Source organism: Plecotus auritus, assembly GCF_963455305.1.
Source record: "Plecotus auritus genome assembly, chromosome: 1".
In the NCBI taxonomy this organism is placed as follows: Eukaryota; Metazoa; Chordata; class Mammalia; order Chiroptera; family Vespertilionidae; genus Plecotus; species Plecotus auritus.
In genome coordinates, this window is record NC_137770.1 from 27,033,220 (window position 1) to 27,057,725 (window position 24,506).

The window sequence follows — 24,506 nt, forward strand, 5'->3', positions numbered from 1 at the left end:
AAATGTTGGGTTAATTTTTCCTTTTTAGGATTGATTGTCGAAGCAGTGGTCCCTTTTGATCAGCATGACTGAAAAATCATGTAATTCCTATTTAAATGATAACTGAAAACTTCTGAAACCCAGTACTACTTATGTAATCACTTTTTGACTCATTTTTTACACAAGTAAATGGGGAAATGAAAATCAATAGTGTCTGGTTGAGGGACTTCAGGCACAATTTGGCAGAGGGCCTCTGACTTCCTTACTGCAATCTATCACTGATTTGGTCGTGGCCTACTATGGACTTCATCTGGCTACTGACTACCATACCTTGCATTCTCAAAAAAGAATTTTTTTCTTATATGATAAATTCTAAACTCTGCATCCAACTATTGCTCTGCAATTTTGAGGTTAAATCACCTACAATGCTTTACTGAGGAAGCAATCCTCAAAAATATTGCCATTTGCCTGGGATCCCATAATGAAACATCTCTTTTCCCTCCAATACCACTTACATCATTCATTTTAAGAGCTGTTTAACTTAAAACTTTTCTAAAAATATATTTTGAAATACTAAATTTAATTTATTGAAAGGTACCAGATCCAGTTTTAAGTTCTATACTCTTAGAACAATCATTTCTCCCAACATGGTGGTCAACAGACCAAAGTTATTAGGGCAAATTTTAATATAGATGAATGGCCAAGATTTAGACTAGGCATCCAAATATAACTACCACTTATATATATATTTCCTTATATAACATACAGAGAACTATAAACCCAAAAGTGTGCCTAAGATCAGGTCCACATGGGTAACATGGCCACAGTGCTAGTCAAAGGAATAATCATGACAGTCACTTTACCCAAGGAGCTGGATCATGGAATGACTGATTGACTAAGCAGTGACTTGAGTGGCCACACATGTACACACAACCTAAATTCCAGTTGACAATGTACATATTTTTTGAAAACCAAGTAAGTAAACATAACATGGGCTCTAAGGCCTCCAAGATATTAATTTTTCATTTTTTTTCACCACAGCTTTTTCACTATGACTTCGGAGTCTTGCTTCTGCGGCTGCTGCCACCGTGCTGCCTTCGGAACCAAACGCATGACACATTTGTGCTTCTGAGTCATAAGGGGATGGATCTTTAGGAAAGATGGTCTACAGATTCAAAAGTTAAGTATATATATTTAACTGCCTGACCTAAAAAAAATTGAATGAATAACCACATTTATTCTTTTGTTAAAAATGATTGGTCAGTCTATAAAGATTTCAGTAGATGGAGACTGAAGACAAAAAACTGAAAATTTGTAGTTTCTAAAAAGAGGACTACAATATATAAAGTTGGTGTTACCATTTGGGGGGAGGAACACTGAACAGGTTAAGAAAAAAAAAAAAAGAAATCATAGATTTGTTTTATCTTAAGAACCTTTCGCTCCACACAGAATCTTTAAAACAGACAATTATACAAAACTTATCTATTGTTCTTATGACATTTAAATAAGTTAACACGAAGTGGAAAACATGGTGTTAGTTTTCTTCTTCCTCATCCTGTTTAATTACTGGGGTACCTAAAATGAAAAAGAAAATTATTTCTGGTCACTCTCAAACAGATTGTTAAAATTCTAAATGAAAATATTTTCCCATTAACCTCAGAAGCTCTGAAATGCTGTGAAGTATGCCATAACAAAGTAACTTCATAAAATAATCTAATTTCAAATGATCCAAAAAGCCTCTCAGGAGAATTCTCAAATGGATTAATATAAGTACTTATGAATATATGGTTCTCCAAATGCAGAGTTGCAAATAAAAATGCCTACAGATGCCAGGCAAAAAAATAAAGCACTATGTATTGATAAGTGTTTAACAACCATCAGCTGTGATTTGTAGCAGCTACCACTTCCTGTGGTGTAAATACTCCCACCATGGCCATTTCAAGCTACTAACATGACATCACCCAACGTGGAGCTGAGAAGAGACACACACTCACTGCCCTTGAGAGCCTGTGCAAGGGGCCTAAAGCTCACCACTAGCTCCACTATTGAACTACATGGTGGGTCTTGGCCAAGAGACTCCTCCTATCTGAATCTCAGTTTCCAATCTTAGCCAGCATGATTGGCTAAGAGTGGGCACCCCCCAAAAAAATGTAATAATAAATAAATAAAGCCCTATACTACTGAAACTTTGTATGTTAAATACAAAGAAATATTCATTTTTTACAATAAAATATGCAATCCAGCATATCTGATTTTTTATGTTATTCCCCAAAATATTAAACATTGGTAATAAATTGGGGGTGGGGAGAACCAAAGTACAGGAAAGAAAGCACATCTGCAAGCACATCTCACTGGCTGGACTAAGGAATTTCTGAGCTCCAGCATTTGAAACCTGCCCACAATCTTACCTAGTCAACTATTTAGTCTTAATTCTTTAGCCAGTCACCTTCCAATCCAGCTAAACTAATAAACTCACTGTCTCCCAAACTCATCTTGCACACTCTTACCCCAGGACTCCTGGTTAACAAAGTTCTTCCATTTTGAAATGCCCTCCCCAACTATCCTTCCATCTAAACCCTGTCTTTAATTAAGAACTAATTCCAGCCCAGCTGGTGTGGCTCAGTGGTTGAGCATCAACCTATGAACCAGGAGGTCCCAGTTTGACCCTGGTCAGGGCTCGATCCCCAATGTGGCAGCTGAACGATGATTCTCTCTTATCATTGATGTTACTCTCTCTCTCTCTCCCTCCCCCTTACTCTCTGAAATCAATAAAAAAAATATTGGGGGGAAAGAAAAGAACCACCACCATAGTAAGCTGAGGTGGATAAAAGGGTTGAGTACTGACCTTTAGATAGAAGTGGTGAGGGAGAGATATAGCGGCACAGAATAGGAAGGATAGAATGGCAGAGTAACAGGGGTGATGAAGAGGGAACTGAAGGGCTGAGGAACAGGGAAGCCTCAACCATAGACAACTAGGCCCTTTGGATTTGGATTGTGAATATCGGTGTGAATATGGTGATGAAGGCAATAGGTAGGCTAGGGGGTTCTGTGCATCACTGCTTTAGGGGCAGTGTGGGAAGCAGAAAGACTGTCAGACTTACTGGCTTTTGTCTTTGAAAAGCCTAAGAAGGTCACTGAGAAGATAAGAGTTTGTGAGGAGATGCAGAATGATGTGGAAAAGGAGGGGATAGTGGTTTTCCTCAGAATAGATATAGGTTTTCCTAGAAAGATATTTCCCTGATTGGCAGAGAAAATGGAAGTTTGTGGGTTCTGGAACAGTTGGAATCCTGGCCTGGGTTTCTGGTAGCACCACTGGGAATAGGTAAGACCCCAAGAGGTCTGTGACAATGATCATTTCCAGTTTTTAGATGAAAAACAAAAACAAAAAACAAAAACCATTTGGTGAAATTAAGTAACTACCACAACGACAAGAAAGATATTAAGTGGTAGAACTGGGATTAGAACCCAGTCAATTAAGGATATCCACTGACAGAGACACCTATCTTAGTTAGATCCTGTGTGTGTGTTGTTGTTGTTGCTTTTTTTGGGGGGGGTGGGGCGGGTAAGAGAACACTACAATTTTGATCCAATTGTGAAAAAGTAGTTACTTACCATTTATGTCTAATTATTCTGCAAAATAATGCCTGTGATTTGAGAATAAGCCCAACTTTTTGTACGAGCTTTTGATCTAGAGAGGATCTTATACCAGTCTAAATTCCCTAAAAGTTTTTCATTTCACCCTGGCCCAAACCTGGACCGTAAAATTTCCTGTGGACAAAAATAGCCTTGGAGATTAGAGACAACCTATCATTTTCTTCAGTTTTGCTCCTTTTCATGATTCCATGTCATAAATTCAACTCTTATGCCTACAGAATGTTCCTAAGCTGGCTCAGAGACACTCACCATCAAGCTTTTTCAGTCTGGGCACTCTCTTGGTTGCCTCTTCAATCCAATTCCCCTCAGCTGAGTGTTTCTCTTCCAAGGGGTTGCCTACGAACACCAGGTCTTCCAGGCAGGGCAGTTCTGCCAGCTTCACAAATTCAGCTACAGGTACAAAGAATACCTTCCACATTAAAATGGCAGGTTTTACTGCTATGCTTTGGGGGTTGAATTCCAATATCACTGATGGTGACTATACAAGACCACTTGTCGTTTAAGATTTTGAAGGAAGTAAGGGTAGTTAGACCATGTGGACTGATTCTCTGAAAGCATTACAGAAAGGGAGGGAAAAAGGAGACATACCTCTTCTACCTTTATGCTAGCCTAAGGATAGGATAAGAAGAAATGGGATTTAAAATAAAAAAGAACAACAGCCCTAGCCGGTTTGGGTCAGTGGCTAGAGCTTTGGCCCATGAACCAAAGGGTTTCAGGTTCAATTCCGGTCAAGGGCACGTACCTTGGTTGCAGGCTCCTCCCCAAACCCGGGCCCTGGTTGGGGCTCGTACAGGAGGCAACCAATCGATGTGTTTCTCTCACATCAACATTTCTCTCTTCCACTCTCCCTAAAAAAAGTCAATGGAGGAATATCCTGGGTGAGGATTATAAAACAACAACAACAACAATAAATCATTCACCAGTGATAGGGTCTTCTCTATGTTGTATTGCATCAGTATGGGCTAAGCTAAACTGTCTCTACCCATACCCTCTCTCATCTTTGAATTCTTAAAGCAACTCATTGGAGCCTCTACTGCAGAATGTATCAGTTTTACAATTATTAGCTTATAAACTAACCTTTCCACTAACCTGTGAACTCCTTGAGGGCAGAAATAGTGTCCTATTCAACTATGAATTTCAAGAGTCTGGCCTATAGTTCATGCACATAATAGGGCTTTCATAAATACTGAATAAATATTTACTATGCAAAAGCAATGCTCCCAGCTGGCATGGCTCAGTGGTTGAGCAGCAACCTATGAACTAGGAGCTCATGGTTTGATTCCCGGTCAGAGCACATACCTAGGTTACAGGCTTGATCCCCAGTGTGGGGTATACAGAAGGCAGCTAATCAATTATTCTGTCTCATCATTGATGTTTTGTGCCGGAAACCAATCATTCTACCACTAATAGAAAGATGTGGACAGGAAACTGGGAAGGCTGGTCAACAACCTTAATTGTTTTGATCACTCACTGTTTATTTGAAACATTGTTAGCTGAAGCAGCCTCCACCTCTGTTTGTTTCATGTAAATTTCTGTTATTGGAATTTCCTGCCTAAAGGTTATGGGGGTATCCCTTAGTCTCAATAAAAGGGATTGCAAGGCCAGAGCAAGGGGTAGTCCTTCCACTAGAGTTGGGCTCCCGCCTGGCCCCCAATATCCCCAAATTAATACTTTTCCAAGTCTCTTTTCATTTGTGTGCAGCCTTCTCCAGAACCCGAACCCTGAACCGGAACCCTGAACCACGCGGGACGTGAAAGGGGTTCCCACAGTTTTGTCTCTCTCCCTCTCTGAAATCAATAAAAATATATTTAAGAAAAACAGCAAAGTAATATAGATGTCAGATAAGCCTTCCACACAAGAATTATTAAGTTTAAACTGATTTCTTCCAGCCTTTGGAAAATTAATTTAATTTTTTCAAGATTAATAAGACCAGAACCTATTCAATTAAAATCATTCTAAGTAAATACTTAGATGTAAATTTAAAGCATCTAGCTATTTCCCTCTGTGGTTAGAAATAAATGTCCTCCTTTTGTTCCTTGTTCCCTATTGGGCTATTTTCTATAAACAGGAGGTAGAAGTTAGCAAAGATCCAGCCTCAGCTTACCCCAGTCTTTCACCAGGTTATTAGACATGTAGAGAATCTTCAATTTCTTCATTATATGGATTCCTTTCAACTTCTCAATAAAATTGTAGGATATCCATAGTTCTTCTAATGTGTCCCCTACTGCTTCCTGAAAAAGAAAGCAATTTTAACTATATGCTTATTTTTAAGCTTTTTTCCTTCCTTATAAACATAAAGACAATGGTCTTCAGAGAGAACCGAGACCCACCTGTCCCCTGGCAGGAGAGCTGAAGGTGGTGTGGGAGTTTTTGGCATTAAAAAAGCCAAGCAGAACATTCTCTTCCTCTCTTCAAACTGATCTGAACTAAGAAAAGGTACTGAAACCACCAACAGGGAAAATAATAGCACTATTTCATCACTTTTATTGAATAGTATAGCTTTCAAATTACTTGCCTATATATTTTATTATTTTATCCTTGTAACATTTAAGATAGGCAAAAGCTGGTTATTTGACTTCTATTATAGAGAGCTTAAGGGCTTTTTCTAAGATCACAATGTTATTAAATAGTAGAGCTGGGTCTAAATTTCAGGATTCTCCCCTGCCCCAATATTTATTATGGAAACTTTCAAACATAAAAAAGTCAAAAAATTTTACAGTAAACCCCATATCCACTACCCAAATTCTACCATTAATATTTTACTATCCTTTACCTATCAAATATCTGTCCATCTTTCATACAACTATCTATCCATTAATTCACCTTTTTTAATGTATACAATTCAGTTTCCATTATAGTAAGAAAATTATATCATACTGACTCTTAAATGACAGATACAATCAGTGGTGGCACTAACGTCCTTCTTTCAGACATAAGACAGACTGTAGTGGTTCTTTCCGTCCTGGCACTCTTAAATCAGAACTTTGAGACTTAACCAAACCCCCTCGGCTAGTATTCTGATATCTTCTTCACCAAAGTGATCCAATTAGTATATCACATATGTCTTTCAGAAGGGGGGAATCCGTATTCATATAATTTAAACTTTATTGCTTGCATTTTCATTGTGATGCATCTGTATCCATTTTGTGTCTCCAACTTAAAAAGTGTGAGATAGCAGAAAAAAATACTTTCAATACTGACTAGAAGATTTAGGCTCAGTTCTGGGTTCTGCCACTTATTTAATGTTGTTTTTATATGTGCTGAGGAGGTCTTTTGGTCAATTTTAACATAGACAATTTGATCAATTCTCCAAGTGTTCATTTAGCTTCTATTTAGTTTTCAGCCATTTGGATGCAACTCTTTTGCCATAACCAAATTTCAGTACATGTTGGGAATTTACTTGGGAACATTACTTTGTGGAATGAGAATTTCTTAAGGCATATTGACTTCAAATGTACAGATTTTGAATGCCCAGGATGTGGTTCTGTCTTTCAGTACCTCTCCAATCTATTCTACTGTCTTGTGTACTTCCCTAAATATAAGGACTTGCTAGCCAGCTCAATGAGATTACTATTTTTATGTTTTAATAACTTGAGAAGTGATCAGTGCCTAAAATGTGAAACTAACATTCTACAAAGATGGGCTGACAAATCCAAAAACTGGATGAAACAGCTGCAGTAACATTAGCAGCACTAAATAAAACCTTAAAGAAAATTTCAAAAGGTGTTGAAACCATTCCAAGAAACATAATTTTCTATATATATTAAAAGTAAATAATAAAGATGAGATTTTGGTGAAGCAATCTGGTGAATATAATCAGTGAAACCTGGCTAAGTTTGTGTGAACCAATTCAATAAAAACTGTCATTCAATAAACTGGCCCTTTGGAGAACTGGGCATTGAGTAAACAAGCATTCAGCAAATTGGTTCACTTCTGCCAGTAAACAAATAATTTCTTAGCCGAGATCGGTTTGGCTCAGTGGATAGAGCGTCGGCCTGCGGACTGAAGGGTCCCGGGTTCGATTCCGGTCAAGGGCATGTGCCTTGGTTGCGGGCACATCTCCAGTGGGAGGTGTGCAGGAGGCAGCTGATCGATGTTTCTCTCTCATCGATGTTTCTGACTCTCTGTCCCTCTCCCTTCCTCTCTGTAAGGAATCAATAAAATATATTAAAAAAAAAAAATAATAATAATTTCTTAGAGACTTTCTCTGTAAAATGAGGAGGTTGGCACAATGAAAGACCACCTCACACTCATTAGGATGGCTACTATCAAACAAAGAGAAAGTAAGAAATGTTGGCAAGGTTATGGAGAAATTGGAACCCTTGCGCACTGTTGGTGGGCATGTAAAATACTGCAGGTGCTATGGAACAGTTTGGCAGGTCCTCCAAAAATTAAAAATGTATGATCCAGCAATTCTTCTGGGCATATACCCTAAAGAATTTAAAAAAGGGTTTCAAAAGGGTATTTAAATACTCATGTTAATAGCATTATTTACAATAGTCACCTTTTTTTTTTTTTTTTTTTTTTTTAATATATTTTATTGATTTTTTTACAGAGAGGAAGGAAGAGGGATAGATAGTCAGAAACATCGATGAGAGAGAAACATCGATCAGCTGCCTCCTGCACACCTCCCACTGGGGATGTGCCCGCAACCAAGGTACATGCCCTTGACCGGAATCGAACCTGGGACCCTTCAGTCCGCAGGCCGACGCTCTATCCACTGAGCCAAACCGGTTTTGGCAACAATAGTCACCTTTTGACATGGAAAAATATTACTGATATAAAAATAGGTTTACAGTTGTTGAGTACACAAAACAGAGTTTATTTGTGTATTATTACTAATTAATTATTGTATTATTTATTATTATAACCTATTTTTGCCCAACCCTCTATTGAGTGAGAAAGCAGAAAAAATATATTAACCCTGTATATCAATAGTACAAAATATATAACACATAGGCATACACATTTACAGATATATATTTGTATTTGCACGGAAAAAATATGAAAGTATACAAAATAATATTATTTGTTACCTCATGGAATTGGGGAAGAGGTATGGAAAAAAAAGACTTCCATAGTGTATTTCATATACTTATAAATTGCTTGATTTGTTTTTTTACAATGAACACATATTACTTTTAGAATTAAAAATATAACCTAATAGATTTTATAATTAGTAATAAGACATATTGAGTCACTCATTAAATACTTATAGAATGCCTACTACATGTATTAAGCACTAATGTAGATACTAATGAACAAAACCGACGTGCTCATTAGGATTTGTCAGACCAACAGAGAGAGAGGGTGGGGTGGGTGGGGGGAGATGAACAAGATGGAGAAGAACAAACAAATAAAAATTTCAGACAGTAGCCCTAGCTGGTTTGCTCAGTGGATAGAGTGTCAGCCTGCGGACTGAAGGGTCCTGGGTTTGATTCTGGTCAAGGGCATGCCCAGGTTGTGGGCTCAATCCTCAGTGGGGGACCTGCAGGAGGCAGCTGATCAATGATTCTCTCTTATCATTGATATTTCTATTTCCTTCTCCCTCTCCCTTCTTCTCTGAAATCAATTCAAAAAATTTTTTTCAGACTGTAATATATATATATATATATATATATATATATATATATATATATATATATATGTTATTGCCACATTAGATATAGGGTAGCTAGGTCATTTTTGAGGAGGTGACATCTGAGCTGAAGTGTGAAAGTTAAGAAGGAGCAAGTAATGTGGAAATCTATAGTAACTAAGAGTTTTTTAGGCAGAGGAAACAGCAAGTACAAAATTCAGGTGGGAATGGACTTGGTATATTCCAGGAAGAGAAAGAAGGCCAGTAGCTGGAGATTACCAGCTAGAAAGAAGAGTAATATGAAATGAGATCCGAAAGGAAGGCAGAGGCCAGATCATATATACACATGGGCTTATAATGTACCTTAATAGTTTTCCAATTTATTTTTTAATCTTTTTTTTATTTTAAATCTTTATTTTTGAAAGTATTACATATGTTCTCTTTTCTCCTCATTGACCCCTTCTAGCCCTCCTTGCCTGCCCCCTCCCCCAGGCCTTTACCACCCTATTGTCTGTGTCCATGGGTTATGCATCTAGTATTTTTCAATAGACCCCTTTCATTCAATTTAACATTCCATGTTTTACAGATTAGACTGGTCATGTGCCCTGACTGGGAATTGAACCCTGACTTCCTGGTTCATAGGTCAACGCTCAACCACTGAGCCACAATAGCTGGGCTCCATTGATTTTTTAGAGAGACTGGAAGGGAGGGGGAGAGACAGAGAAAGAGAAAGATTGATGTGAGAGAGATACATCAATTGGTTGCCTCCCACAAGAGGTATGAGCCCTTGACCGGGAACTGACCCCATGACCTTTCAGTCCGAGGGCCGATACTCTATCCACTGAGCCAAACCGGCCAGGGCTATAGGTACTTTTTAAAGTTATTTTTCTACTTTATAAAGTTTCTGCAATGGACAAGTATTATTTTTATACTAAGAAACAAGTATATGCTTTTTAAAAGCAATAAATAGCAACCTACCAGTCCATTTAAGTTCTTTATGTTGTTTCTTCCTAAAGACAATATCCTCAAGTTTTCTGTAGCAGGGGGAAAAAAAGCAATTTTTTGTTTATGAGAATCATATTACACAATTGTAAATCTGGTATAATGTAGCTTTAATAAATTTTATATAACAAATATATTTGTATTAAGAGTAAGAAAGCCTGTATTAATTAAAAGTGGTAATCAAGTAGAAAATAAGGTAAACATGCCCTAGCCGGTTCAGCTCAGTCGATAGAGTGTCGGCCTGCGGACTGAAGGGTCCCATGTTCGATTCCGGTCAAGCCACATGCCTGGGTTTGGGGCTCGATCCCCAGTTGCGGGCATGGAGGAAGCAGCCAATCAATGATTCTTTCTCATTTTTGATATTTCTATCTCCCCCTTTCCCTCTCCCTTCCTCTCTGAAATCAATAAAAATATATTTAAAAGAAAATAATGTAAACACTACAACTGTAATTTCACATCATGCCAGTACTAAATTTTTTAAATTGTTAGCTATTTAGAATGCATGATCTTAAATTGCTGGCTAATAAAAATATTAGAGGGATAAAATAAGAGTAAAGAAAATTTGAACTTTAAATTTGAGAGCATATACTGTATATACGTCAAATCTTTTATGGTATGAGGACTCATACTAGAAAACATATTTAAGTATAGTATACCTCACAAAGGATTAGAAATCAAATTAATTAGTACTTTTAAAATCTTTTACTTTCAATCTTTTAAATAATTAGGTTGTGATTTGGTTTAAAAGATACCTATTTATATTTTTATAAGGATGTTTCTACCTGTATATCTATAGATTATTTGTGGAATAGAAAAAAGGAAGAAGAAACAGTGGTTGCTGTGGGGGAGGAACTGAGAGTGTATGGTCAGAAGAAGACTTCTTTTGAACTATTTACATAAAACCATGTATTATTTTCAAAATTAATAAAAGATTTCTAGTAAAACACAGGAAATCTCATTTCTGTTCTAAAAAACTACTGTGATTACTTATGCATAGATTATACATTTAGTTTTCACAACTTAAACTTCAATAACTACACTGTTATTGAAACAATATGGTAACTACTAGTCACATGTCTATTTAACTTAATTAAAAATAAATACAATTAAAATTCAGTTTCTCAGTCACACTAACTTCATATCAAGAGTTTAATAGCTGTGTAAGAGTAGTGGCAACTGTTTTGGGAATGTGCAGATAGTTCTATTGGATGGCACTGTTCTATAACATCCATAAATTAATAGTTAAGAATATAAAACCAATTAACTGAGTTCAAATCCCAACTTTCTAGGGAAGCACCCAAACCTCTTTGAATCTCAGTTTTATCATATAAAATAAGGAAATAAAGTATCTATTTTATAAGCATATAAGAACTGAGATAGCCCTAGCTGGTTTGGTTCAGTGGATAGAGCATTGGCCTGTGGACTGAAGGGTCCCATGTTCGATTCCGGTCAAGGGCACATGCCCAGGTTTCGGGCTAGATCCCTGGTGGGGAGCGTACAGGAGGCAGCTGATCAGTAGTGATTCACTCTCATCATTGATGTTTCTGTCTCTCTCTCACTCTCCCTTCCTCTCTGAAATCAGTAAAAAAAAATTTTTTTTTAAAGAACTGAGATAATTATCTAAAACATTCAGCCTAGCCCAACTGGTGTGGCTCAGTGGTTGAGCATCAATCTATGAACCAGGAGGTCAGGGTTCGAATCTCAGTCAGGGCACATACCCGAGTTGTGGGCTGGATCCCAGTATGGGGCGTGCAGGAGACAGCTAATAAATGATTTTCTCTCATCAATGATGTCTCTCTCTCTCTCTCTCTCTCTCTCTCTGTGAAATCAATTATGTGTGTGTGTGTGTGTGTGTGTGTGTGTGTGTGTGTGTGTATTAAAACATTCAGCCTAATGCCTAATCTATGGTAAGTACACAATAAATGGTGTGTTTGTGTCTATGTGTGTATCAGGCATATATGTTATATAAACTTTAGTTTTAATTCATTTAATTACTCTTTCTTTGTAAACATTTGTAAAAGACTATCTTGGATTATAATAATAATTACCTACTTTATAACTATTGTATTAATCAACACCCGAGGATATTTTTCCATTGATTTTTAGGGAGAGTGGAAGAGAGAGGGAAAGACAGAGAGGAACATCGATGTGAGAGAAACACATCAATTGGTTGCCTCCTGCACAAGCCCCAACCAGGAGAGGAGCCTGCAACCAAGGTACATGCTCTTGACCAGAATTGAACCTGGGACCCTTTAGTCCTCAGGCCAATGCTCTATCCACTAAGCCAAACCAGCTAGGGCACTACTGTGAATAATAAAATGAGTTAGTGTATATAAAGGACTTAGAATAGTGCCTGGTACATATAAATGCTCAAGAAATATTAGTCATTTTCATAGTTAGTGAGGAATATGTTATGTCTCTTTAGATAATGAACTCCTTAGGGGCAAGAATCACATTTTATTAATCATTTTAAGAAATATATTTTTATTGATTTCAGAGAGGAAGGGAGAGGGAAAGATAGAAATATCAATGATGAAAGAGAATCATTGATTGGCTGCCTCCTGCACACCCTACACTGGGGATGAAGCCCACAACCCAGGCATGTGCCCTGACTGGGAATCAAACCATGACCTCCTGGTTCATAGGTCGACCATGCTCAACCACTGAGCCATGCTGGCCAGGCAAGTATTATACTTTTTAAAAGTCATTGCCATCCTAGCCGGTTTGGATCAGTGGATAGATTGTCAGCCTGCAGACTGAAGGTCCTGGGTTCGATTCCAGTCAAGGGCACATGCCCAGGTTGCAGGCTTGATCCCCAGTAGGAGGTATGCAAGAGGCAGCCAATCAATGATTCCCTCTCATCATTATGTTTCTATCTCTTTCTCCCTCTCCCTTCCTCTCTGAAATCAACAAATATATATATATTTATATATATATAATATATAAATAATATATATAAATAAATTATATATATTTATATATATATAAAAATAAATAAATGTCATTGCCAACTTAATAGGCAGAATATTAATATATTGTTTTAATGTTTGTTTATTCACTTGTGAAAAAGTTAGGAATCTTAAGATAAGGTAAGTATCCCCAATTATCCAGGTGTTCCCTAAATGCAATCACAAGTAAACTCAAAAGAGAAAAACTAGACACAGACCCCCCCCAAAAAAGAGAATGCAATATGACCATAGAGGCAGAGGCTGCAGTGATGTAGTTCAAGGAATGTGGCAGCCATTAGAATCTAGAAGAGGCAAGGAACAGCTTCTCCCCTAAAGCCTCCGTAGGGAGTGTGGCTGACAAAACCTTGGTTTTGGCCTAGTGAAACTGATTTTCCTTCCAAAACTGTGAGGGAATAACTGTCTGTTATTTTAAGCCATCAAGTTTCAGCAGCCATAGGAAACTAGCACAAGAGTCAGAGGCCTTGGCAACTTGGTAGGTGATAATGTCATTAACAAAATTAAGAAGCACAGGAAAAACAGGGATGATGAGAAATTAAAAGTTAAACATAACCAATATGAAACACAAGACAAATCTGAACACAAAAATATAACAAAAAATCTGATTTTTAAATTTAAGATATCTCAATTCAAACCCTTAGCTTTAAAATATATTTAAAATGTTCAGGTCTTATATATCTGTCATTTTCTTTGGATAATCAAACTTAAGACAAATGATTTATATATTCTCTCTGTCATCTGACAATTGCTGTGTAAAACAGGTGCCGACTTCTGGGATTACATAGTGTCTCTGGAATGTTTATTCCAATAACTAGAAAATCCAAGAACCATCTGCTATTGTGGATCACTTACTTAAGCCATTCAGGTTGGCGATTTTTTCAATGCAGTTTGTAGACAGTGAAAGCTTCCTTAAAAAGAACAAAGGAAAACTTGAATTAATATGAAAAAATTGTAAATAGCGTATCAGAAATTATTTCTCTAGTGCCTATAAAAGATATTTAAGTCATGCTTCCTTTTGACTTAATTCTTTTATCCCCTTCAGACATGGCATATATTCCTTCATTTTAAAATCTTCATAGTTTTTTCTGATTACAAAAGTTAATAAATACTCATTGTAGGAAATTAAAAAAAAAAAACCTCTTTGAGTGCAATTTGGTGTTATCTATTAAATATTTTGATGCATGTATTCTTTGACCCAGTAATTCATTTCTAGGAATACATCCTATTGAAATACTAATGCAAATGCCAAAAGTTACATGAATTAGGTTATTGATTATATTATTATTATGACAGCAAAAAAATGGGGGGAAAATCTATAAACATCCATCAACTGAGGATTACTATACTGCCGTTAAAACAAATGACATTGGGCTATTGACACCAACTTGAAATGTCCATGATATGTAGTTAAGTTTTAAAACCATCTAACAGAACAATACATTTTATTTTCTCATACGTTCAATCTTTCAGATATTTATATTGTAAGAAGTCACATGTAATCCTAACCACCCCACACATTCCCCCAGAGATAACTATTTTTAATAGTTCATATATATTTATTTAGATTTTTTTATACATACTTTAATTATATAAAAACAAATTTTTAAAGGGAGAATATATACAATTCTTAGTCTTCCTTTATTTTTTTTAAAATATATTTTATTGATTTTTTACAGATAGGAAGAGAGAGGGATAGAGAGTTAGAAACATCGATGAGAGAGAGACATCGATCAGCTGCCTCCTGCACGCCCCCTACTGGGGATGTGCCCGCAACCCAGGTACATGCCCTTGACCGGAATCGAACCTGGGACCCTTCAGTCCGCAGGCCGATGCTCTATCCACTGAGCCAAACCGGTTAGCGCTAGTCTTCCTTTCTTGACAAAATGTTTTTAATATCTTAGTAAATTTCATGCAAAAAATATAAAACTAATTTTATTGAATATTTAATGCATGCCTATTATTCTTTTAAGTATTTTACTATTATAACCATTACAACAATTCTGTGAAATAAGTATTATTATTATTATCCATATTTGACAAATGAGAAACTGAGATACAAAGATATTAAACAATTTGCTTAATATTACATAGCCAGAAAGTGGCACAGCAAATTTAAAACCCAAAAAGTTTGACTCTAGAACATGTGATCGTATCCTTTCTGATTTGACTTGAAGAGGAATTATTCATTTTTTTACTTGATACAGCAAAGTCAATTACTGTACAGTGTAAATTACTGATCAAATCTGCATATTTTCTAGTCATCCCCCTCTCCCAAGAACTACTAATGAAAAATTGAGTTCCTTAAACCTGGGAATATGGTGGGGGAATAATTCTTTAATTGTCCAGATAACTAGAAGGATGAATAAAGATGAGAACTTACTCGCAATTAGCAAGCATAGACAAGGACGCATCCATCTTCTCTATAGGAGGGATCTGGGCATAAAGCTTTACCTCTTTGGCTTCCGATGGCTTCTGACTGGTTTTCTCTTCCTGTGACAAAATTAATTTGGAAAAAAATGATCCCTGATTGTAATGTGAAATTAAAGGAGGCTAGAATGTCCCAAGGCTTTTCTATCTTTATTTCAAAACAACTATTAGAATTTATTAGTTCTGTGCATTCTTTTTATTTTTCTAACTATATTTTTATTGAATTCAGAGAAGAGGAGAGAGGGAGAATGAGACAGAAGCAGCAATGATGAGAGAGAATCATTGATTGGCTGCCTCCCACACGCCCCCCACTGGAGATCGAGCCCACAACCCGGGCATGTGCCCCTGACCCGAATCTAACCCAGGACCCTTCGATTCACAGGCTGACGCTCTATCCACTGAGCCAAACTGGCCAGGGCAATTCTGTGCATTTTCTTAATTTTTTGTTGTTGTTAATCCTCATTTGAGGATATTTTTTCCATTAATTTTTAGAGAGAGTGGAAGGGAGGGGGAGAGACAGAGAGAGAGAAACATCAATGTGAGAGAAACACATAGACTGGTTGCCTCCCCCACGGGCCGACCAGGGCCAACCCTACAACCGAGGTAAGTACTTGACTGGAATCAAACCTGGGACCCTTTAGTCATGGGCCAATACTTTATACAGAGACAAATCAGCCAGGGCAATTCTGTGCATTCTTTATAGTTCACTTACTGACCTTTACTATTGACTCTTTTTCTCAAATATATTTCTTTATTGATTTCAGAGAGGAAGGGAGGAGAGAGAGACAGAAACATCAATGATGAGAGAGAATCATTGATCGGCTGCTTTTTAAGGCAAAAGCAACAACAATCAAAGAAGCCGTAGCCTGCACACTCCCCACTGGGGATTGAGCCTGAAACCCAGTCATGTGCCCTTGGCTGGAATCGAACCTGGGACCCCTCAGTCCGCAGGCTGACACTCTATCCACTGAGCCAAGCCGGCTAGGGCACTATTGACTCTTGATAATCAAGCTCCTACATGGACAACTAAGGTAATTCATTGTTAGATCTGTACCAAAGGGAAAAAAAAAGAAAATAACTAATTTCTGTAATATTCAAAACTAGAGGCCTGATGCACGAAATTCGTGCAAGAGGCTCAGCCCTCACAGCCACAGCGTTTTGCCTCGGCCCTCGAAGCCCTGGCTTCATCCGGAAGGTTGTCTGGAAGGACATCCAAAAGAACATCAGGAAGGTTGTTTGGCTGTCTGGTCTAATTAGCATATTACACTTTTATTATTATAGATCCTTTAAGAGCCTATCAATTAATAAACAAAAGCAAACACAACAACAAAAACATCTTCCTGGGAAGAATTCATTGTCTCTAAATAACATTTCCTTAAATATCAGATTCAGACCTAAAGATCAACTGTTTTCTTGTCATTTCATCTTTCTTTTTTTTATACACAATTCAGTCTGGACTAGAACCCCAAAATATCGAGAATTTTGGAAGATATTCTCTTTACAACACAGCTGAGGTCACAACTATTTACCGTAATTTACTACTAAGTTATACCTTAGAGTTTAATTTTGGTACTAAGAATACAAAATTAAAATTTAATTACCAGTATATTCTGCCTAATAATATTTTCTAAGTATAATATTACAACCAAAATATTTATATTGATACAATCCACTGATTTAAATCAGATTTTCCCAATTTTACATGTACTCATTTATATATATGGTGTGACTGTGTTTGTATGGGTGCATTAAGTTCTACACATTTTTATCACCTGTGTGGGTTCATGTATCCACCACCACAGTCAACATAACTAAGCAGTTCCAATACCACAAAGGTCCCTTTTACTGAATGGTCAGATTTAAATAATTATCTAAAAATTCTCTTTGTATGGTTTCTAAAAGAAGTTAAAAACTCATATACTCACCCATCTGGCTAGGGCTTCTTTGATTGTTGTTGCTTTTGCCTTAAAAAGAGAAGGAAAAACAAGGCTGTCTTTATTGGTGTAATCTGTTGATTAATTTTTCATGCAATAATTACTAGCCTTGGTATCTACCATTTAAAAAATTAACTTTTCTTTGAAACTTTATATGCAAAGAGTTTTTTAATTTTTCTCAAATCAGAATGACTTATTTAAATACCTCCCAGAGAAATTAAGGGCATCATGATGTAATGCCCATTTACATTAACTCCCACTTGGTTTTCAAAAAATACATAGCTTTCAACACTTGATATTAAAATATGTCATTTCATTGATTCTAAGATCTACATCTTCTTTTACATATTAACATCTTTGAAATTTGGATGCATCTTCTAACCAGGAACAATTTACAACTGCTGTGGCCAGGTGGCAGTGGTGAAGTTTTAGAAAGACAAGAACCATTTTATCTCATATACATAGATTCCTTTTTATGCTTGCAAAGGATGACATATAATAAAAGTCTATATGCCCAAATACATTTAAAAAAAACTCCATCAATAAGTACAAAATAAAAATTCTAAGTGATAAGAAATTATTTGCTATAGTTCAATTCCAATTTATTTTTCTTTCTTAGTAGAACATAAAATAATGTTGCACTTTATAATCAATAATATCTTAGATTCCATTTATTATGATATTTAAAACTTTAAAGATGAGAAAAGGAAGAAATCCATTGAATTATTGCTAGAGTTCCTTTAAAAAAAAGAAAGAGAGCCCTGCCAGTATGGCTCAGTGGTTGAGTGTTGACCCATGAACCAGGAAGCCATGGTTCGATTTCAGGTCAGGGCACATGCCCAGGGTTGTAGGCTCAATTCCCAGGATGGGGCATGCAGGAGGCAGCCAATCAGTGATTCTCACCCTCTCCCTTCCTCTCTGAAATTAATAAAAACATATTAAAGAGAGAGAGAGAATCCTAAACAAAAACAAAGGTAAAGTTTTTAAAGTATATAGTATTATGTCTAGAAAACAAAGGCATACTAATAAATCACTCTTGGGTTAAAAAAATTATAAATTAAAGTAAAATAATAAAATAAAGACAAGAAAGTAAAAATATGAAAAATACATATAACGTGTAAAAGGAAACTTACAGCCTCAAATACATTTATTTTAAAAGAAGAGAGAACAAAAGATAGAAAACAAATAAGCTAAGCATTCAAGATATTTGAAAAATTACATCATTATAAACCCAAAAAAGGCATAGGAAATATAAAGGAAGAAGTCAGTGAGAAACAGAGGAGTGGGGAAAAGATTAATAAAACTAAAAGTTAGTTCTTAAATCTCTGGCAAGCCTGATTGATCAAAAAAGAGAGATAGTTCTAGCCAGTCTGGCTCAGTGGATAGTGTCGGCCTTTGGACTGAAGGGTCCTGGGTTCAGTTCCGGTCAAGGGCACCTACTTGGTTGCAGGCTCCTGGCCCTGGTTGGGGGCATGAGGGAGGCAACCAATTGATGTGTCTCTCTCACATCAGTGTTTCTCTTTGTCTTTCCCTCTCCCTCCGCTCTCTAAAAATCAATGGAAAAAAATATCCTCAAGTGAGGATTTGAGAGAGAGAGGGAGAGAGAGAGAGAGAGAGAGAGAGAGATACAAGTTAAAAATATAAACTAAATAAGGGAAATAACACAGATACCACAGAAATTTTAAAATATTATAAGCAAATACATGGTAGTAAGTTTGAAAAGCTAGGCCAAGTATACATTTCTAAAAACACACAAAAACAGAAAAGTGCCAGAACTGTCACAAGAAGAATCAGACCAATTAGCTATTTAAAACATTAAAAAACATTGAAGAGATTCACCCTCATCATCCTCCCCTAAAGCTCCACGCCTAATTTTACAAATGAGTTCTACCAAGCTTTCAAGGAACAAATATTCCCTCTATACAAGTTGTTTCAGAAACCAGAACAAAAGGGAAAGCTGCCAACATATTTTATGAGGCTAAATAACCTGATGCTCTAACGAGATAAGGAGCCCTCTTCATTTCTCAACACAGATTTGAAAATAGATCTCCAAAGCCAACGATGTATAATGAACATGATAAAGAAAAGCTTATCCCAGGAGCATAAGGATTGTTTAACAGAAAAAATTATAAATGTAAATCATTTATTATTGGATTAAAAGGGGCAATCACATTTATTTCAATAAGTGCAGAAATGCACTTGATAAAGTTCTACATTTTTAAATTTTAAAAAATTTATTTCTTGATTTTCGAGAGAAAGGAAAGGAGAGGGGGGGGGAAGAGAGAGAGAGAGAGAGAGACCAATTTGTTGTACCACTTATTTATGCATCATTGGTTGATTCTTTTATGTGCCCTGACCAGGCATCTAACTCGCAACCTTGGCATTGAGCATCTACCATATACCAAACATTCTTCTACATACCTAGGATATATCAATGAATAAAACAAAGATCCCTGCCTTCATAGAACTATTAGCAGGAGACAAATGGTAATACAACTTTAAAAATAAAGAAATTATATACTATATTAGAAGATGACAATTACTAAAGAAAGAGAAAATGCTGAGCTTGGTAAAGGATATCAGGATATGTGTATATGTATGTGGAAGATGTTTGTTTTAAATGAGGTGGTTAAGGTGGGTCAGACTGGGACGGTAACATTAAAAGTATTCTTTTTAAGATCCCAAACACATCAAGATGCCTATTATCACTGCTACTATTTAAAATGGTACACGAGCCAAAACCGGTTTGGCTCAGTGGATAGAGCGTCAGCCTGCGGACTGAAAGGTCCCAGGTTCGATTCCGGTCAAGGGCATGTACCTTGGTTGCGGGCACATCCCCAGTAGGGGGTGTGCAGGAGGCAGCTGATTGATGTTTCTCTCTCATCGATGTTTCTAGCTCTCTATCCCTCTCCCTTCCTCACTGTAAAAACTCAATAAAATATATTTTTAAAAAAAAATAAATAAAAAAAATAAAATAAAATGAAATGGTACACGAAATCTTTAAAATCTATGCTAATAAAAGGGTAATATGCTAATTAGACGGGGTCAACCGGACATCTTCCAGTCGTCCTGCCTTCATCCCAGACAAAGCCACGGTGGCGGGGGCCCAGGCAGAGGCAGTTAGGGGCAATAAGGCAGGCAGGCAGGCAGGTGAGCAATCAGGAGCCAGCAGTCCCGGATTGCGAGAGGGATGTCCCCCAAGGGGTCCCGGATTGGAGAAGGCCGGGCTGAGGGCCCCCCCCAATGCACGAATTTCGTGCACCAGGCCTCTAGAGTTATAATAAAGAGAAATACAAACTGCAATGGTTAAAAGGAGGAAATAAAACTCACTATGTGCAGATGATCATCTATATAAAAATCACATAGAATAAACTCACAAATATTAGAACAATTGGAGTTCAGCAAGTGAAGAACACTGTTGACAAAATAAATAAAAAACTGGGAGAAGATATTTTATTTATTTTTTCTTTTTTTTTTAAACTGATTAATCACAGCCAGTTTTTGTTGTTGTTGTTGTTTTTTAAATATATTGTATTGATTTTTTACAGAGAGGAAGGGAGAGGGATAGAGAGTTAGAAACATCGATGAGACATCGATCAGCTGCCTCCTGCACAGCCCCTACTGGGGATGTGCCCACAACCAAGGTACATGCCCTTGACCGGAATCAAACCTGGGACCCTTCAGTCCGCAGGCTGACGCTCTGTCCACTGAGCCAAACCGGTTAGGGCGGGAGAAGATATTTTCTTTTTTTTTTCTTTTTTTTTTTTTCAAAACATATTTTATTGATATTTTACAGAGAGGAAGGGAGAGGGATAGAGAGCTAGAAACATCGATGAGAGAGAAACATCGATCAGCTGCCTCCTGCACACCTCCCACTGGGGATGTGCCCGCAACCAAGGTACATGCCCTTGACCGGAATCGAACCCGGGACCCTCCAGTCCGCAGGCCGACGCTCTATCCACTGAGCCAAACCGGTTTGGGCGGGAGAAGATATTTTCAATGTAAATCCAACGAAGGGCTAGTACCTAGATATATAAGGAACTCCTAAAATTCAGAACCAAAAGAAATACGGAAAAGTTGGCAAAAAACATACACAGAAAATGCACAGAAACGGAAATCCAGATGACTAACAAGAATATCATAAGGTATTCAAACTCATTAAGAATCAGAGAAATGCAGAATAAAACAATGGAATGCTAAAATACATCCTCAGACTGGCCAAAGTTAGAAAGTTGGTGACAATGTAGAGAGAAGTAAAAACTAGTAAAGCCAATCTGGAAAGCAGTCTGACTGTGTTAGGTAAATTAAGTCTGCATAGACCCTACGACTCTGCAATCCCACCACTAGTATATTTCCCAGAGGAATCCTTGCATGGATCCATAAAAAGACACATAAGAACACTTTCAAGTTGGAAGCAATCTATCTATAAATTGGTTTATAAGGTCACTAATTCCGTCTAAGGCCATATCATCCTGAACACACTCAATCTTGTCTGATCTCGGAAGGTCACGAGTTCCCCTCTAGAGGGCAGGAATCAAAAACTGAAATGCCTAAAGAACCAATGGAACATCATTAATAAATAAAGCCAGCCGTGTAAAGAGCCTCTACTTGGCTCTAGGAAACTGTTGACAGGGGGGACTTGGGACAAGACTTACCCTAATATCACATTTCTTCAAACATGAAAACTCCATTAATGAAAGTAACATCCTTATTTTATGTACCATTAAGAAAAGATGCTGCCAATTATATGACAGTAATACAAAAATTTTCAATAATATAAAAATGTAAAAAAATTGTCTGATAGTGAAATATAGTATTTCTGACTTTTCAGAGAAGCCAGAAATCTCAGCCTTGTGAAATATGATCATTTTTAAGACACTGGAAGCTAATTTTAAAAAAATATATATTTTATTGATTTTTTACAGAGAGGACGGGAGAGGGATAGAGAGTTAGAAACATCGATGAGAGAGAAACATCGATTCAGCTGCCTCCTGCACACTCCCTACTGGGGATGTGCCCGCAACCAAAGTACATGCCCTTGACCAGAATCAAACCTGGGCCCCTCAGTCCTCAAGCCAACACTCTATCCATTAAGCCAAACCAGTTAGGGCAAGCTAATTTTTTTTAAATTTAAAAAAAAAACTATATGAGGCCCTGGTCAGGTGGCTCAGTTGGTTCAAGTGTGGTCCAACTTTGCGGTTGGATCCCTAGTCAGGGAACATTCAGGAATCAGCCAATGAATGCATAAATAGGGGGAACAACAAATTGATGTTTCTTTCTCTCTCTCTCTTCCTCTCTTTCTCAAAATCAATCAATAAAAAATATATAAGGAAAGCCCTTTACAAGTAAATAACACATTACGTGGGCCTGTATTTCTGGAGGGCACCAGAACTAACAGTTTGCAGCCTCAGCTAACTTCATCTAATTACCGGTTCTGATTCTTTATTTGAAGAATTGCAATAATTCTTATGGTTCATGCTTGCAGGATTTAGAGCTTATTGTTCCTTTGCCTGAATATAAACCTAGGCTCCAGAACTTTTTACTTTACTTGGCAGTGGTTTTAGCTAAATGCCTGTGGAATAAAGTAAGGAAGGGACGGGGACTACTTTAAAAAGAGTGGTGTTTAATCTTGCGGTTGAGGGTGCGCATGAATGACTTCCTTATCATTTCCATTTCTTGGGCTCAATTTCCGCCCACCTATATAGCATTGGAATCACAAAATGAAGACAACTAATTATACTTATTCTTCATAAACATCTCCATCCCAGCCAGACAATCACATCCTTGGCTTAACAGCTTTGGCTGGGTCTATAACTAACCAACAACATCCCTTTTCAAACTGCTAGTTGGAACTGCCAAGTATGCAAGCAAGACAGTGAACATTTTAAGTAGGAATTGAGGAGCATCACTAGGTCAAACCATTACTTCATAACGGTTTTCATTGGATAAACAGATGATAGATTTCAAAGCTAAGGCAGTATTTCTCAAAGTGTGGTGGGGCGCACTCCAATTTTAGAATAACTTGAAGAGCATGGTCAAAATGCACATTCCTGAACCTCCCCCATCATGTTAAAAATTCATAATCTGTATTCCAACAAGCTCATAGTATTTGGGCCCACTAAAATCATACATATGCATACTAAAATTTGAGAAACAGTACCCTAATACATTCTATCAGACTGGGTTTTACAACGCTACCTAATAACTGCACTCACAGTCATTCAGGACACATCACAGGTTTTAAATACTGCTGCAATGGTGTGACACACATCCCTCTCGTAACCAGCTCCCCCACTCCATCCCGCTAGCGGGGGAGAGGGGCATTACTTCTTTGTAAAAGATATCCTCGTTCACCCACTCCCTTCCATCACCGTTCCCACCCCAACCCCCACTTTTTCGAGAATTTCCTGCTCTTTGCCTTCCCTTCTCTTTGCCAGAGTCCCTCCACATTAACCCAATCTCTAACCCGCCCCAGCCGCAGTCACCCCAGACCACCCAGCTTCTCCTTCGCCCCAGGCCTCTGACTCCAAGGAGCCAGCATCCGCTCCCGGGCTCCCTTCCTCTGTTCAAGGACACCCTCCGCCCTCCCACCCTCACCACTCTACAATCACCCTTTCCCACTTCCAATCTCTTTTCGGCTTTGCTACCAGGCCTGGAAGATACTCACCATTCCGACGGTTGCTACTGTCACTGCTCTGGTTGCTAGGGCCCGCCGGGGTCAGTGCGCGTGCGCACTTCTCGGAGTTCTCCGTGGATCCCTACCCCCGCCGCTGTCCTTTCTCTCCGCCCTCAGGTGGCTGGAGCGGGGCATTGTGGGACGGCTGGGCGGCCGCCCGGGTCCTCCTGCCCCTCTGCAGACCGCTCCCCAGTAGCTGCAGCGCGACTGCCTGTGCGGCGCAGGGCTCGGGAACTTAACCGCGCCCAGTGGTCAGGGGATGTGCTTTTCCCTACGGAAAGCAGTTGCAG

General features: G+C 37.8%; 1 protein-coding gene across 1 annotated transcript; it reads right to left on the reverse strand.

Annotated features, from left to right (window-relative positions):
- Nucleotides 1-26: 26 nt before the first annotated feature.
- Nucleotides 27-24,312, reverse strand: DNAL1 (dynein axonemal light chain 1). Its single transcript, XM_080662297.1, has 8 exons — nt 24,208-24,312; nt 17,532-17,570; nt 15,560-15,669; nt 14,032-14,087; nt 10,190-10,245; nt 5,738-5,864; nt 3,883-4,023; nt 27-1,554 (listed from the first exon to the last, which is right to left on the reverse strand). Exons 1-8 carry the CDS (start codon nt 24,208-24,210, stop codon nt 1,514-1,516), a joined length of 573 nt encoding a protein of 190 aa, XP_080518423.1. The 5' UTR covers nt 24,211-24,312; the 3' UTR covers nt 27-1,513.
- Between the last annotated feature and the right edge of the window lie 194 nt (nt 24,313-24,506).